At 31.3% G+C, this 14,286-nt stretch overlaps 1 protein-coding gene across 1 annotated transcript in view; it reads right to left on the reverse strand.

The window, feature by feature from the left end:
* Positions 1-1,808: 1,808 nt before the first annotated feature.
* Positions 1,809-14,286, reverse strand: part of LOC127700922 (probable ATP-dependent RNA helicase DDX27) — a 48,464-nt gene continuing 35,986 nt past the window's right edge. Inside the window, exons 12-21 of the mRNA XM_052204651.1 lie at positions 12,637-12,773; positions 12,052-12,150; positions 10,903-10,985; positions 10,147-10,241; positions 9,017-9,214; positions 8,053-8,123; positions 6,932-7,040; positions 5,280-5,379; positions 4,237-4,299; positions 1,809-2,005 (exon numbers count right to left, since the gene is read on the reverse strand). Coding sequence (XP_052060611.1) covers positions 1,993-2,005; positions 4,237-4,299; positions 5,280-5,379; positions 6,932-7,040; positions 8,053-8,123; positions 9,017-9,214; positions 10,147-10,241; positions 10,903-10,985; positions 12,052-12,150; positions 12,637-12,773 — 968 coding nt within the window. The 3' untranslated portion in view covers positions 1,809-1,992. The remainder of the gene's footprint in view (positions 2,006-4,236; positions 4,300-5,279; positions 5,380-6,931; positions 7,041-8,052; positions 8,124-9,016; positions 9,215-10,146; positions 10,242-10,902; positions 10,986-12,051; positions 12,151-12,636; positions 12,774-14,286) is intronic.

Genomic DNA, 14,286 nt, shown 5'->3' on the forward strand with positions numbered 1-14,286 from the left:
TATCTGGGACCACAACTAGATGGTAAAAATAAAAATAATTAATATCAAACTTGAACTCCATTTTGTCATCATTAACAACAAATTAAAATTTGAAAACCATTGGCTGATCAGTTCATCAAGTTTATATTGCATTGAAACGACACAAAATGCTATTTTCCCCATCTTTCAAGGACCATTACTCTTGAAAGGCAAAAACGAAAATTGTAAATACTGAAACCGGACCTCCATTTTGTCATCAGTAGCAACCAATTCAGATTTGAGAAAAAGAATTGGTTCAATGGTTTATAATTTATTGCACTGAAACGGTAGACAATGCCATTTTCCAATCTTTCAAGTTCTGTTCTGTTCTGTTGTAATATTATTCATTCACTATCTTGGAGAATCATTGTGTACACAATGTAATAAGTTCACTAATATGCTATATTTATGAATTGAAACACCATCTAACCGTCCAGGGAAATACCAATTAATAATAATAGAAAATTCCTAAAAGATAAATTCCACAATTTCGCAGAATGCTACAAACTTTTGCTACGTACAGTTTCTCTCTATTTACTATTTCTGTATGCAAAAATTAAAAGCATGAAAAAGGGTAAAATAGAACGACAATTTCAACCATGCTAACTAAATTGTAGATCTTCCTTTTTGATAATTTTTACTGTCCACAGTTTCTCTTTATCTGGGAGTTTCCACAAAAAAATGCAAAAATGGATGAAAATCACAGAACTATTAAGGAGTATATTTACTTTTTTGGACAATTAACTTACTTGTAAATCTTGTTTTGATGATCATTTTTGCGGTTTACTCTTTCTCTCCATCCACTATGGTTCCCACAAAAACACCAAAAAGGGTATAATTCGTCTTTTAAGAGCAATAACTCCTATGAGGCGTCCACTGATAATTTTGACCAAATTGACTTACTTGTAGATCTTTTCCTGCAGATTATCTGTCATTTACAGTTTCTTTTTATGTTATACTTCAGAGATAATAGCCAAAATTGAAAAAAAAAATGGTAAAAATCATCGCTTAAGGGCAATAACTCTTATAAGCAGTAATCCAGTTTTGGTCAAATGGACAGTAGGCATAGTAAAATATTATTGCCCCTATCAGATTTTTATATCTATAACAGTTTAAAAGATAAAGTGCAATACCTGTGTTTTAACCCCATGGGTTATTTTTAGCCTTGGGTGCCATTTTGGTTGGCAAGTGGGATCATTGGATACATTTTTTAAACTGGATAAGCAAAGAATGATGGTGGTTAAGTTGGTTTCCAATTGGCCAAGTAGTTTCAAAGGAGAATATTTTGTGGCCAAGTGAGCTAAACATTCTATTTTTAGTTATTTAGTAACGGTGACTTTGATCTGTTGACCCCAAAATCAAGTCTTCTTCCCCTTCCTTATATCTTCCATCTGTCTATTAAAGATTCATACCAATCAAGCCAGGGAAACTCGAGTTATTTGAAACCATTTTACCAAATTTTATTTAATTTCAGTACATGATCTTGTCCTTTGATCTATTGACCCAAAGATCAAGAGGTTTCTTCCCCATTGTCATCTATCTGTATAAGTTTCATTCCAATTAAGCAAAGGAAATTCAAGTTACCACCTGGAAACCATTTTATCCAAATTTTTCTATATTAAGTAACAGTGTTCCTGACCTTTGACCTATTGACCCTTAAATCATTAGGCCTTTTCTTCTCCCCATCCCTTTATCTTCCATTTGTATGTTTCGTTCGTATCAAGCAAGGAATATTCAAGTGATCATCCTTTTCTTTTTTGTCTGGATGGACGGACAGACAAAGCAATTACTATACATGCTCCTGAAATTTATTCTGGAAACATAAAAAATAACCCAAATCATAACAGAAACATTATGTCAACTTGAAATAAAAACAAATTTAAGCATAAATGAGATAAAAGAAGTGTTTAATGTACATAATGACAACAAATGTTCATTTCTCCAATCTTCCCCATAATCCTTTATTGCACACTGTCACCGTCTTTTTCTACAAAACAAGAAGAAAACCATTTTTAATATCAGTAGTTATTCTAGCTCAAGTTACATCAGACATGAAAGTTTGGGATTATCTCTTAAATAAATAAATGTGGATAGTGTCCACATGTGGACACAGATGATGCCCCTGCTTGCATATCATATAGTTATAAAGGGACATAACTGAAGAACGGTAAAAGTGACGCTACCCAAATTTTAACTTGATCTGAGTTTTGTGGTAATAAGCATTGTGTGTAAGTCTCATAACATTTGGTTGAGGCTAACTTAAGTAGAGAACAGAAACTAAAAATTCAGCAATTTTTCTATTTGTAAACACGCATAACTCTAGAACGGTTGTGTATAAGTTTTACAACATTTGGTTGAGACAAACTAAAAAATTCAGCAATTTTTATGTTTATAAAGGGACATAACTCTAGAATGGTAAAAGTGTTGCCACCTAATTTCGTACTTAATCTGTATTATGTAGTAATAAGCATTGTGTATAAGTTTCATAACATTTGGTTGAGGCAAACTCAAGTTAGAGAACTGAAACAAAAAAATTGTACTTGATCCTTACTGAGTTTTGTGGTAATGAATATTGTGTATAGGTTTCATAATGTTTGGCTGGGGAAAACATCAGTTACAGAATGGAAACTAAAAAATTTTGCAATCGTTCTATTTATAAAGTGGCATAACTCAATAATGGTTAAAGTGACACTACCCAAATTCAACTTGATCTGTGTTTTATCAGTGGAAGTCAAAATTAAACATTGCATTGTATAAAGCATTGATTGTAGTTGATTCAACTATAATCATGGTCAAAGGAAGATAACTCCAATTTTAAAAATATATTATATAAACTTGATATTTAGAAGAAAATAAAAATTTTGCAATTTTTCCTTTTATAAAGGGGCATAACTCTAGATTCTTTAAAGTGACACCACCAAAATTCAAACTTGATCTGTGTTTTGTGGTAATAAGCATTGTGTATAAGTTTCATAACATTTGGTTGAGGCAAACTTAAGTAAGAGAACGGAAACTAAAAATTTTGCAATATTTCCTTTTATAACGGGGCATAACTCTAGATCAGTTAAAGTGACGCCACCAAAATTCAAACTTTATCTGTGTTTTGTGGTAATAAGCATTGTGTATAAGTTTCATAACATTTGGTTGAGGCAAACTCAAGTTAGAGAACGGAAACCAATTTCGGGACGTACGGACGGACGTACGTACAGACGGACAAGGGTAAAACTTAATGCCCCCTCCGCTACGGCGGGGGCATAAAAAAAAAGAAGACATATTTGCATATTACAGATGCAGACATATTGTATAGGATTTACAATAAAAAGATTATTTATAAGATATGATTGATTGTTGGTTTTTAACGCCACTTTCAGCACTATTGGCTATACCATGTGGTCAGTTTTCATTGGTGTAGTCTGAGTGCCCGGAAAAGAACCACAGACCTTCAGCAGGAAACTGGAAATCCTAGTCAATTAAGTTTGGAGTCAAACGCACCTGCCACGTGCAGGGTTCAAACTAGCAACCTAAGTGTTGACAGGCTTGTGATACAGTAGATTAATAAGTTAGACCATTCAGCCAATGAGGCTATTGATATGCTGTTTATATAGTTTTTATATATAATAAATATGCTTGTTAAATCTTTAACAGATAATCTAAGAAAAACAAGAAGAAACCAAGGACAAAAATTTAATCCTCAAAATAAATACAGAATATCATACGACTTTTTCAATATCGCACACAGACAACACAGTATCAACCCTCAACCAATATAATCCCTCGAGCAGAACTGGTGGGATTATATTGTTGTTTTGGGTTGATATGGATGTGATATTGAAAAAGTCGTATGATATTCTCTATTTATTTTGAGGAGTATCTGTCTGAATATGATGCATATGACTTTGACCTTATATTCATGCTCCATTTGTCAGGTTTAAGTTTTAGGATTAGGTCTGTATCTCAGTTATCTTACATGGCAAAACAATTCAACACTCCTCCCCTCCACCAAAAAATCTCCAGGATCATTAAATAAAACAGGATGTGTATAATGCTCTTATATACTGAAGACATTTTGAAGTTTTCATTGAAATCCACTTAGGTACTGGTTTCTGAGCTGTTGTTTGCAGTTGTGGACCAGTTAACAGATGAATGGACACAACTATCATAAATCCCATGCTCCCATAAACAGGGAATTTAATAAATGACTGCATTATAAATACTTGCGACTGTTTTCCTTTAGGTTTCTTTCCTACCATACCCATCTCCTTTCTTTCTTGATATGAAGGCCTGTAAATTATCAATAGACTCATAAATATGCAACAATATAATCTTTTACTGAGGGTATGTGATGGTCAAATTGACTATATATTGGTTAACTTCTATAACCTGTAGGAATCTAATTTAGCTCAGATCAATTACACCAAAAACAATTTAAATGTTTACCAAGATTCCTAAAAGTGGTCTATTATATTTTGACTTTATCATAAATCATGCTTGAAATAAAATTAAATTGCTTTGGGGAAAATAGCTTGATTCAGGTGAATATGACTGAGATTTACTAAAGTTTAAACTTGCACAATTATGGTTTCAGCATCTATTCTTTATATAGGTAACTCTTGATAATTGTTTTTTTTTTTTTAACTTTTTTTTTTTTTTTTTTAATGCTCTTGATAATTGTAAAATAAAATTCATTACTTGCAAGAAAATTAGATAACACATTAATGATTAAACAGGTTTGTGCTGTAAAAATAAGTGTGTGTTTGAGATATGGAGATAGGATGTACCTTTCAATGATGCAGATACACAACAAAAGAGAATAATTGAGAACGCAAGATCACTGCAGAGGCAAAATGTACAAAAAAATTACTAGTGCTGCATTAGACAACGCTATTGATTTTTTTTTATGTTTAGTACACAAAATGTATTGTGACGTTATCATTTTCTGTGGGTTATTGTAAATTGAGTATTTTAACATGGGGGATAACAGAATGCCAAAATAGGATGTCATATATAGCAGGGATATAGCTCGACAAAGAATTGATGGATTTTATGGAAAAGTTAAGCTAGAAATGCAACTTAATAGGAATTATATTTGATATCTCATATTTTATTATTCAAATTTAAAATAAATAGACCTTACATTTCCTTTTTTCCTGTAAAAATTTGCAAAATTAAATTTTACAAAATGTATGCCCGTAAGAAACTGTGTACCAGTTGATCCATTCCAAAAATATATACTTAAAGAGTACTTGTGTAAAAATACCAACCCAGCCCTGAACTTTTTCAAAGCTGTCCTGCCAGTACTAGTTAGTTCTTCATCAAATGCAGACTTCTTTATCTTTTGTTTCTTCTTTTTCTTAGATTTATCTGTGAATATACAAGCAAATTTATTATACATGAAGTATATTACATTCAGTAAATCATATATATCTGAGTTCTGGCTTACTCAGATTACACTGTTATTAGGATCTAGTCCTATCCTATTCCTGTTTTTTCTTTTAATAAAGAGTTTTGGTATTGAGAATGAAACAGATAATACAAATCTTGATCTCGGTTGTATTTTTAAAATAGTTATCCTTTTCTTGATTTAGGGTAAGTTATGGTTTCATAATAAAGAAATTCAAACCATAACCATGGAAACAAATCATCTGATTCCTGATTGTATTGACATTTTACTGCAGATTTAGCAAGTTTCACTGAAACAAGACGATGAAATAAAATGAATGCAATAAGTAAAATGAACCAGTTTTTTTATGTTTTTACAGGATTTTCATATATAATGAATTCACACAGACTGTTAGGCATTTCACTTTTGATTGGAGAAAAAGAGACATGAGAATCTTCTCAAAATATATCCTCGTGTATTGTGTTTTCGACCTACTTACATATTTATCAATATTTCCCCTTTAATATGTTTGAACATATACATGCCTAATATTTTTTAGAGTCACTAGTATACTTATACATTAAATAATTGTATCTAAAATATATTTCGATCTTAAATATTTTTTTTATTTCAGTTCATTAGATCGATGGCACCTTTGTTGACAAAAACTAGCGTCTTGTGTTTTCGACCTATCTAAGAAACGGGTCCAAAGTCGGAAATGACATGTCGTACAAATCCGGAATTGGTTATAATTTGATGCCAATGTTTATATCAAATTATTTAAAGTTTTAGAGGCGATCAAACTTATGAATTAATGAATTAAATGGTGACATATACAACTATAAGATATAAAATATTATTTTGATATCTTTATTTGACTAGTTGTACACATTTCACATGAGGCACTTTGGAAACCTCGTAGATCCTTGTAGGACCTTGTATACAGTCATGTTTCTGTTCAATATACTTTAGTGAAGGCATTGTGAAGTGAGGTTGGTGAGTATTGTCTGTAATCTCCCCTGTTTCTGTGAATTAAAATTAATTGATATTTTATTTTTTTCAGCAAAAAGCTGTAAGGATCATCCACATTTCCGTATTAAAAATAACTTTTAAGTATATCACCTAACCACATGACAGTCATGTGACGTAATGACCTTGATGTTAACTTCACATGCTAAAAGTCTTCGGCCATATTTCTAGAATATTTGTTTATTTTTGATAGATTCTTTTGGAAGGTAAAAATAGTATTAGTGAAAAGGTACAAAAATGTGATATCAAATAAAATAACGTAAATACTTAATTATAATAACTTTACTAGAAACATCTTCACCACATGTGGTATTATTTGCTATTGTTACTAAATATAGCAGCCAAATGTGACGTCACACGGGCATGCGCAGCATACGGGAAGTGAAAGTAGAATTAGGTCGAAAACGTAAGACGGTCGAAAACACAATACGAGACGATACTGTAAATAGTTACTTATAATTTCATTAAAGCCATACTTCACTAGGACAGAGTACAAACACTTACCTATATGTTCCCCAAATGCTCTCATCTTTTTAGGTTTACGTTCTTTCTTTGCTATTCTTGCAGCATACAACTCAGATTTTAATAACTCATTCTTCACTCTGTCTTCTGACTGTAATATATACCAGTAAATAATATACTACAAGGCTATATAATATATGTAATAAATAGAAAACTGACCATAACTACATACTTTCACCCTATGTGTACTTTTTTAAACAAAATAAGGACTGCCAAAACATGAAAATATGTCTGAAAATTAAGAATCAACTATCACAATTCTGCAACATGTTACCATTGGCTTCACAAAAATGAAACTCACATTCTAAATTTTGTTAGTATTATTTGTAAGCAGCATTTTATTTCTGTAATCAATGTATAAATTGATCTCACATATATTGTCAATTGTACAACAATTGCAATAATCAATATCAACAAACATTTTTAAAATTGAGAATGGAAATCGGGAATGTGTCAAAGAGACAACAACCCGACGAAGAGCAGAAAACAGCCGAAGGCCACCAATGGGTCTTCAACACAGCGAGAAAATCCCGCACCCGGAGGCGCATTTATTAAGTAGGTAATTTTACTGCCCCAACAGACTTCAGGCAACATAAAAGGGGAGTTAAGCAATCTTTGAACTTTTTTTCAATTTTTCAGACAAGAAAGGGCCACAACTCTTTTCAATAATAAATGTTAAATAAATCATATCTGTATTTTATAGTTTAAGATATTGTGTAGTCACAAAATGCCATTGTATATCTTCAGAATACTTGGTGTTTCCATCTCTCATATATCTATTATATATTATGGAAGATGTTTTTTTGTGCCATTGGGTTACTATACCCACCCCACTTCTTCATTTATTATGTTTATTCATAAATGGAAATATTTATGTTACAGAGATTTCTGACTTTTGCTATATAAATGATGTGGTGCTTTCCTTGGCCATAGTAGATACACGTTTATGATAACATGTTCCATTAGCTACATAAGTGAAGACTGCCTCTGGCTTATCTAATAGCACAGTGGCATGCTGTGATTGGAATCCCATGGTTTTCTTCTTGTGGTACAATTTTTTTAAACCAAAACCATGCACTTATATTAAATGAAGAAGAACTCACCGTCACAACTTTTTTTTCTTTCTTCATATTCTTTTTCTTGGATAACGAAAATTCACCAAGTCTCTGATCAGCTAGAAATATACAGATTATTCGAAATGAAGGAAGTTTTATTTGCTTCTTTTTACAAATGTTTTACCTACAACTGGAAAAAACTCTTTCATCTGATGATGGTTTATACCCTGCTTCTGAATAAATATCTAGAGGCTCTAAGACCCACCTGGATCTATGTGCATTGGCCACTCTCCAACATTAAAGACTAGCATATATTTCATGACTAAGATCTATGTGCATTGTTGATCTTGTATTGGTAACAATCTTATGTCTTGGGGTCAACTATAATTACTTATATCCATATCATTTGAACTCTGGTAGATAGTTGTCTCATTGGCATTCACACCACATTTCCTTATTTTTATATTACTTAGTGTTAGAAAGATGACTGCCACTGTTGCTAATGATTTTAATGGTGCATGTTTTTTGCCAGGTGAGTAATTCAGACTGCTGGAAGCCTCTAGTTTTCTGATCTATTTACTTTTATTGACCTGAGACAATTGAGAGCTTGTTATATTGTTGAGACACCTTTCTATTGTTGAAGATGGTATGTTGCCCTCCAAAGATATCTTTGTTTATTTTTGTCATTGGGTAGCTATCTCATTGACATATCCTTCAGATCTCCTTTTATTAAAGCTGTAAAAACAAGACGCCATATACAGAATTTCTCTTGTACTCTGTTTATACTATAACAAAATATAACACATAAAACAATTATCACCTGAATTAAAATAATTATGTTCAGTTCTGTACCTGCTTTGTATTTTATTCTAAAAATAATTATAACATATGGTGCATCCATTTTTGAATTGATTTGTACATCTTTATCTTTGATATAGTTTCCTTACATAAGGTATTATGTAAACCCTGTAAATAATCAAGACTGGTTTTCATTGATAATAATTGCTCCTACCCTTTTCTTGCATTCTTTGTTTGTGAGTCTGGAACCAGTCACGTTTGTGTTGATCCCCTGGATTTTCCAGCAGATTATTTGCTTTATTTATCTGGTTTTCTGTTGCTCTCATTTCTTTCTCCTCCTGTTCTGTCCATTCTATTTCCTTCACATCTAATTCTAACTTGCCTATTTTGTCTCTGTACTTTCCTATCACTTCTGTTAGAGAAAAAGGACATAGAAATGAAATTTTATGTCTGAAATAGATGAGTAGGTTTTCAGTCAATATAACCATGACCTAATTGCATCTTATCGATAATTGTACCTTTTTGGTCAATAGTCAAACTGAAATGTGTTTTCATATTTAGTGTACATTTTATTTTCTATATCAGACAGTAGGGGTTATTTTTCAATTTTATCTTGAAATAAAACATAAAATCTACTAGGGTTTAATAAACTGGTATTAAACATAATATTTTTGCATATCTCTTTTTTCATTTCCATTTAGGCTACTGAAGCATAGAATGTAAAGTAACTAATATTTTCTATGAACTTTGACCATAAAAGTATAGTGTTCTTGTATTTTAATTAGAAATTCTTGAGATATTTTCAGTTTCCCTAATCTTGGTTCCTTTATTGAAATTTTATGTTGACAAATTCATGTTTACATCGATTGAATTAAAGTATCTAATTACATTTATCAACTAAGGAAGGCAAAGAAGATGTAAAGTTCAAAGTTCAGAATCAAACTTCAAAGCAACTTAAGTACAAAAGCTAGTTGCATAGAACATCAATTGATTTATTGGTGGCTGCTTAACATCTAGTGGCAAATAATTCATGCATATCTAGAAAGGTACCATGCAAACGAAATATGAATATACCCTGCTTTGTAAAACACCAGAGTCTGATTTTTAACATGCTTCTAGTGCCAACCAGTCTTTATTCTTATTCAAACATAGAGCAGGCCTGGTGGTGAAGAAGTTTATATCAATTTAAAAGTCTTTGGCATTCCAGGGAGCAAACCCATACATGACCTTTCACACTCAAGGCCAGTATGCTACCTTGAAACCACCAAGTCAATTGGTATACAAACAGGAGGCATACCATCTACACTAAAATTATTATGAACCTCCATAAACCAATATACGAACCTTGAGGTATCACCCGTGTTTTTAATGGTGTTTTAGCATGTTTCACTACTTCTTTTAACATTTTTCTTTCTTGCTCTCCAACAAGTGTCACTGATCTTGAAGAAAAAGAAAAAAATTAAACTATAAAATCTCTGGATATAAAAGATATTGGGTTAGACAATGAGATTTCTTTTATCTGCATATAACTATGGTCAAGTCTTTGTCTAAAACAGTTGGAGGGTACAGTTTGAAAGAAAGTAATGATTAAATTTAAAAAAAAAAGGACTTCCATCAAAATCTAAACTGCTTTATGATCAGTAGTTAAAGCTTCTCTAAATTATTTAGTGGAATACAATTATCAAAAGAGAAGGATGGATAATTTTAGATTTAATTTTATGTCAAACTTATTGAAAAATCTTAATATATAAATAAATGAAAGTTTCCACCAAAACATTATAATGAAAACATTAAACTACATGTATAGAGCTCTTAAATTAAAAAAAGTGTGCCTACTACTTTTAATTCGGCAATCCATTTTCTTGAATCAGTGTTAAAAATGTAATAAAACAATCTTATCCTTTAATAAACAATATTAGTGTCATCAAAAATATATGACATCAAAATGGACATTGGAGAAATAGTTTATGAAAAAAAAAAAAAAATTATTGACAGTAAAAACTACCTAAGCAGTGATAAAAAATACACCTCCCTCTGCCAATTTATGATTAATACCTAGAGCATTATTTTCTATGCATATTGGCTTTAAGCAATACATACCTCCCTTTTTTTCCCGCTCTGGCAGTTCGACCCACTCGATGTACATAATGCTTCAATGAGTTGGGCATGGTAAAATTTATCACCTGAAAATAGAAAACCAATCATAAAAAGTGATAAATAAAATGAAAATTACAATAAAATAAAAGGGTAAATTCAGTTCATCTGCCTAGAAAAAAATCAGATTTTTATTTGCCAGTACATTTATATATTATTTTCACTGATTTTCATTATGCAACTTAATTTTGATAATGGAAAGCATATTTTTCTATGGTGATTCCTCTAACAATCATATAGATGATGTAGGGGAAGACTTTCCAAATAAAAAGTAGGTATGCAAATTATAATTAAAGTTTAAAGATTCTGGTAATTCTTCAAAATAAGTGTCAGAACCTGAAGATGTCATATTAAAATAAGATGATGTGGTATGATGCCAATGAGATAAATATCTACCAGAGACCAAATGAAAGAAGTAAGCAACTATAAATATGACTATTGTAAGGAATAAAATAGATATATTTCTTTATCTCTGAAAGTTGTATTTCTTATAGAATATTTAAAGCTGTACAACCTTCATCATCAGAATTTATAAATTTGTATCAATCTTGGGGCCATATAAGACTATTAATGTCACCAGTCTTTAGAGCAACTTCCCTGCAAACTTTTGCATCAGCCCTTGTACGACGGGTACAGTTTTTTTCTTCTGCACAGCATTAATTTTTAAACTAATAAAGCTAAAATAATTACAGCTTGTTGATGAATGATTCTTGATCTCTCATGTCTCACAATATTGTTAAAATTGTCAGAGTTTTGCAAGAAAATAATTTCTAAAGGCAAAATTGAACCAAATTTCCCATTATAATTACTTATTGTATACAGCAAAATTTTTATGCCATCCTCTTTTGCTGTTTTGAGGTTGGAAATCGTGTCGATATTATTTCATGTTTTTCAAAATGTCTTTGTTAATTTCACAATAGTTTAAAAAAATGCACTGTGAAAGTAGCAAAAAATAAAACTGTCAAATATTATTTTACTGTTTTCCATATTACCAGAAAAACATGTAAACATAAATCAATAATTCTAATCAAAGGAAATTATGTTTTTATTTCTTATCATCTTCCTCTAATTTTCTTGATATGAAGCTAAACTTACAGTTTTAACACCCTCTATATCTAAACCTCTAGCTGCCAGATCTGTCGCTAATAAAACATCTATCAATCCTTCTTTAAACATCTTTAAGCTTTCCAACCTCTGAAACACAATATTTTTGTTATTTCCATCATCACATTTAAAAATACTATCCAGATATACTGTGAATTCAATTATTTTTGTAGGAACCAATTTTGGTGGAGTGAGGTAAAACTTGTATTTTTTTTTATGATATTTGATTTCATGGTTTTGAAAAAAGTCTGCATACAAGCCTATAGAAAATGGGCACTTCGTTGAACATTTAAGTTTGTGGTTTACATATATACCAACAATATCCATCAAAATTGGTATTCCTCAAATAATAACAAATCCACAGAAATGGCATTTTAGATATTGATTTTGAGGACTTTCAAATATTTCTTACAATAAAAACTGGCAGCCACAAAATAGCCAATAGTATTGAAAGTGGCATTTAACACGAAAAAATCAATCTTCAAAACATTAAATCTATAAGAATTTCCTATGAAGTTCCCAGTTGTTTACATCTGTTATACCATTACTGTGCACATGTTGTGCCTGGATTCTTACCTGAGCTTGAGAGAGATTTCCATGGAGCTCTCCAACATTTACCCCCAGTAATCCTAACACTATATGCATTCTGTGTGCTTGTTTCTTTGTTTGTATAAACACTATACAGTGATCTCTAAATGTTCTGGCTACAAGTCCTACAAAACGATAAATAAATAGTATACAGTGGTTTTAAATGTCCTTGCTACAAGTCCTACAAAATGATAAATAAATAGTATACAGTGGTCTCTAAATGTTCTGGCTACAAGTCCTACAAAACAATAAATAAATAGTATACAGTGGTCTCTAAATGTCCTTGCTACAAGTCCTACAAAACGATAAATAAATAGTATACAGTGGTCTCTAAATGTCCTTGCTACAAGTCCTACAAAACGATAAATAAATAGTATACAGTGGTCTCTAAATGTTCTGGCTACAAGTCCTACAAAACAATAAATAAATAGTATACAGTGGTCTCTAAATGTCCTTGCTACAAGTCCTACAAAACAATAAATAAATAGTATACAGTGGTCTCTAAATGTCCTTGCTACAAGTCCTACAAAACGATAAATAAATAGTATACAGTGGTCTCTAAATGTCCTTGCTACAAGTCCTACAAAACGATAAATAAATAGTATACAGTGGTCTCTAAATGTCCAGGCTACAAGTCCTACAAAACAATAAATAAATAGGATACAGTGGTCTCTAAATGTCCTTGCTACAAGTCCTACAAAACGATAAATAAATAGTATACAGTGGTCTCTAAATGTCCTTGCTACAAGTCCTACAAAACGATAAATAAATAGTATACAGTGGTCTCTAAATGTCCTTGCTACAAGTCCTACAAAACGATAAATAAATAGTATACAGTGGTCTCTAAATGTCCTTGCTACAAGTCCTACAAAACGATAAATAAATAGTATACAGTGGTCTCTAAATGTCCTTGCTACAAGTCCTACAAAACGATAAATAAATAGTATACAGTGGTCTCTAAATGTCCTTGCTACAAGTCCTACAAAACGATAAATAAATAGTATACAGTGGTCTCTAAATGTCCTTGCTACAAGTCCTACAAAACGATAAATAAATAGTATACAGTGGTCTCTAAATGTCCTTGCTACAAGTCCTACAAAACGATAAATAAATAGTATACAGTGGTCTCTAAATGTCCTTGCTACAAGTCCTACAAAACGATAAATAAATAGTATACAGTGGTCTCTAAATGTCCTTGCTACAAGTCCTACAAAATAATGAATAAATAGTATACAGTGGTCTCTAAATGTCCTTGCTACAAGTCCTACAAAACGATAAATAAATAGTATACAGTGGTCTCTAAATGTCCTTGCTACAAGTCCTACAAAACGATAAATAAATAGTATACAGTGGTCTCTAAATGTCCTTGCTACAAGTCCTACAAAATAATGAATAAATAGGATACAGCGGTTTTAAATGTCCTTGCTACAAGTCCTACAAAACGATAAATAAATAGTATACAGTGGTCTCTAAATGTCCTTGCTACAAGTCCTACAAAACGATAAATAAATAGTATACAGTGGTCTCTAAATGTCCTTGCTACAAGTCCTACAAAATAATGAATAAATAGGATACAGCGGTTTTAAATGTTCAGGCTACAAGTCCTCTAAATCATTAAACAAATATTATACTGTGGTT

The sequence above is a fragment of the Mytilus californianus genome, unplaced genomic scaffold, assembly GCF_021869535.1.
Source record: "Mytilus californianus isolate M0D057914Y unplaced genomic scaffold, xbMytCali1.0.p SCAF_5, whole genome shotgun sequence".
Lineage (NCBI taxonomy): Eukaryota > Metazoa > Mollusca > Bivalvia > Mytilida > Mytilidae > Mytilus > Mytilus californianus.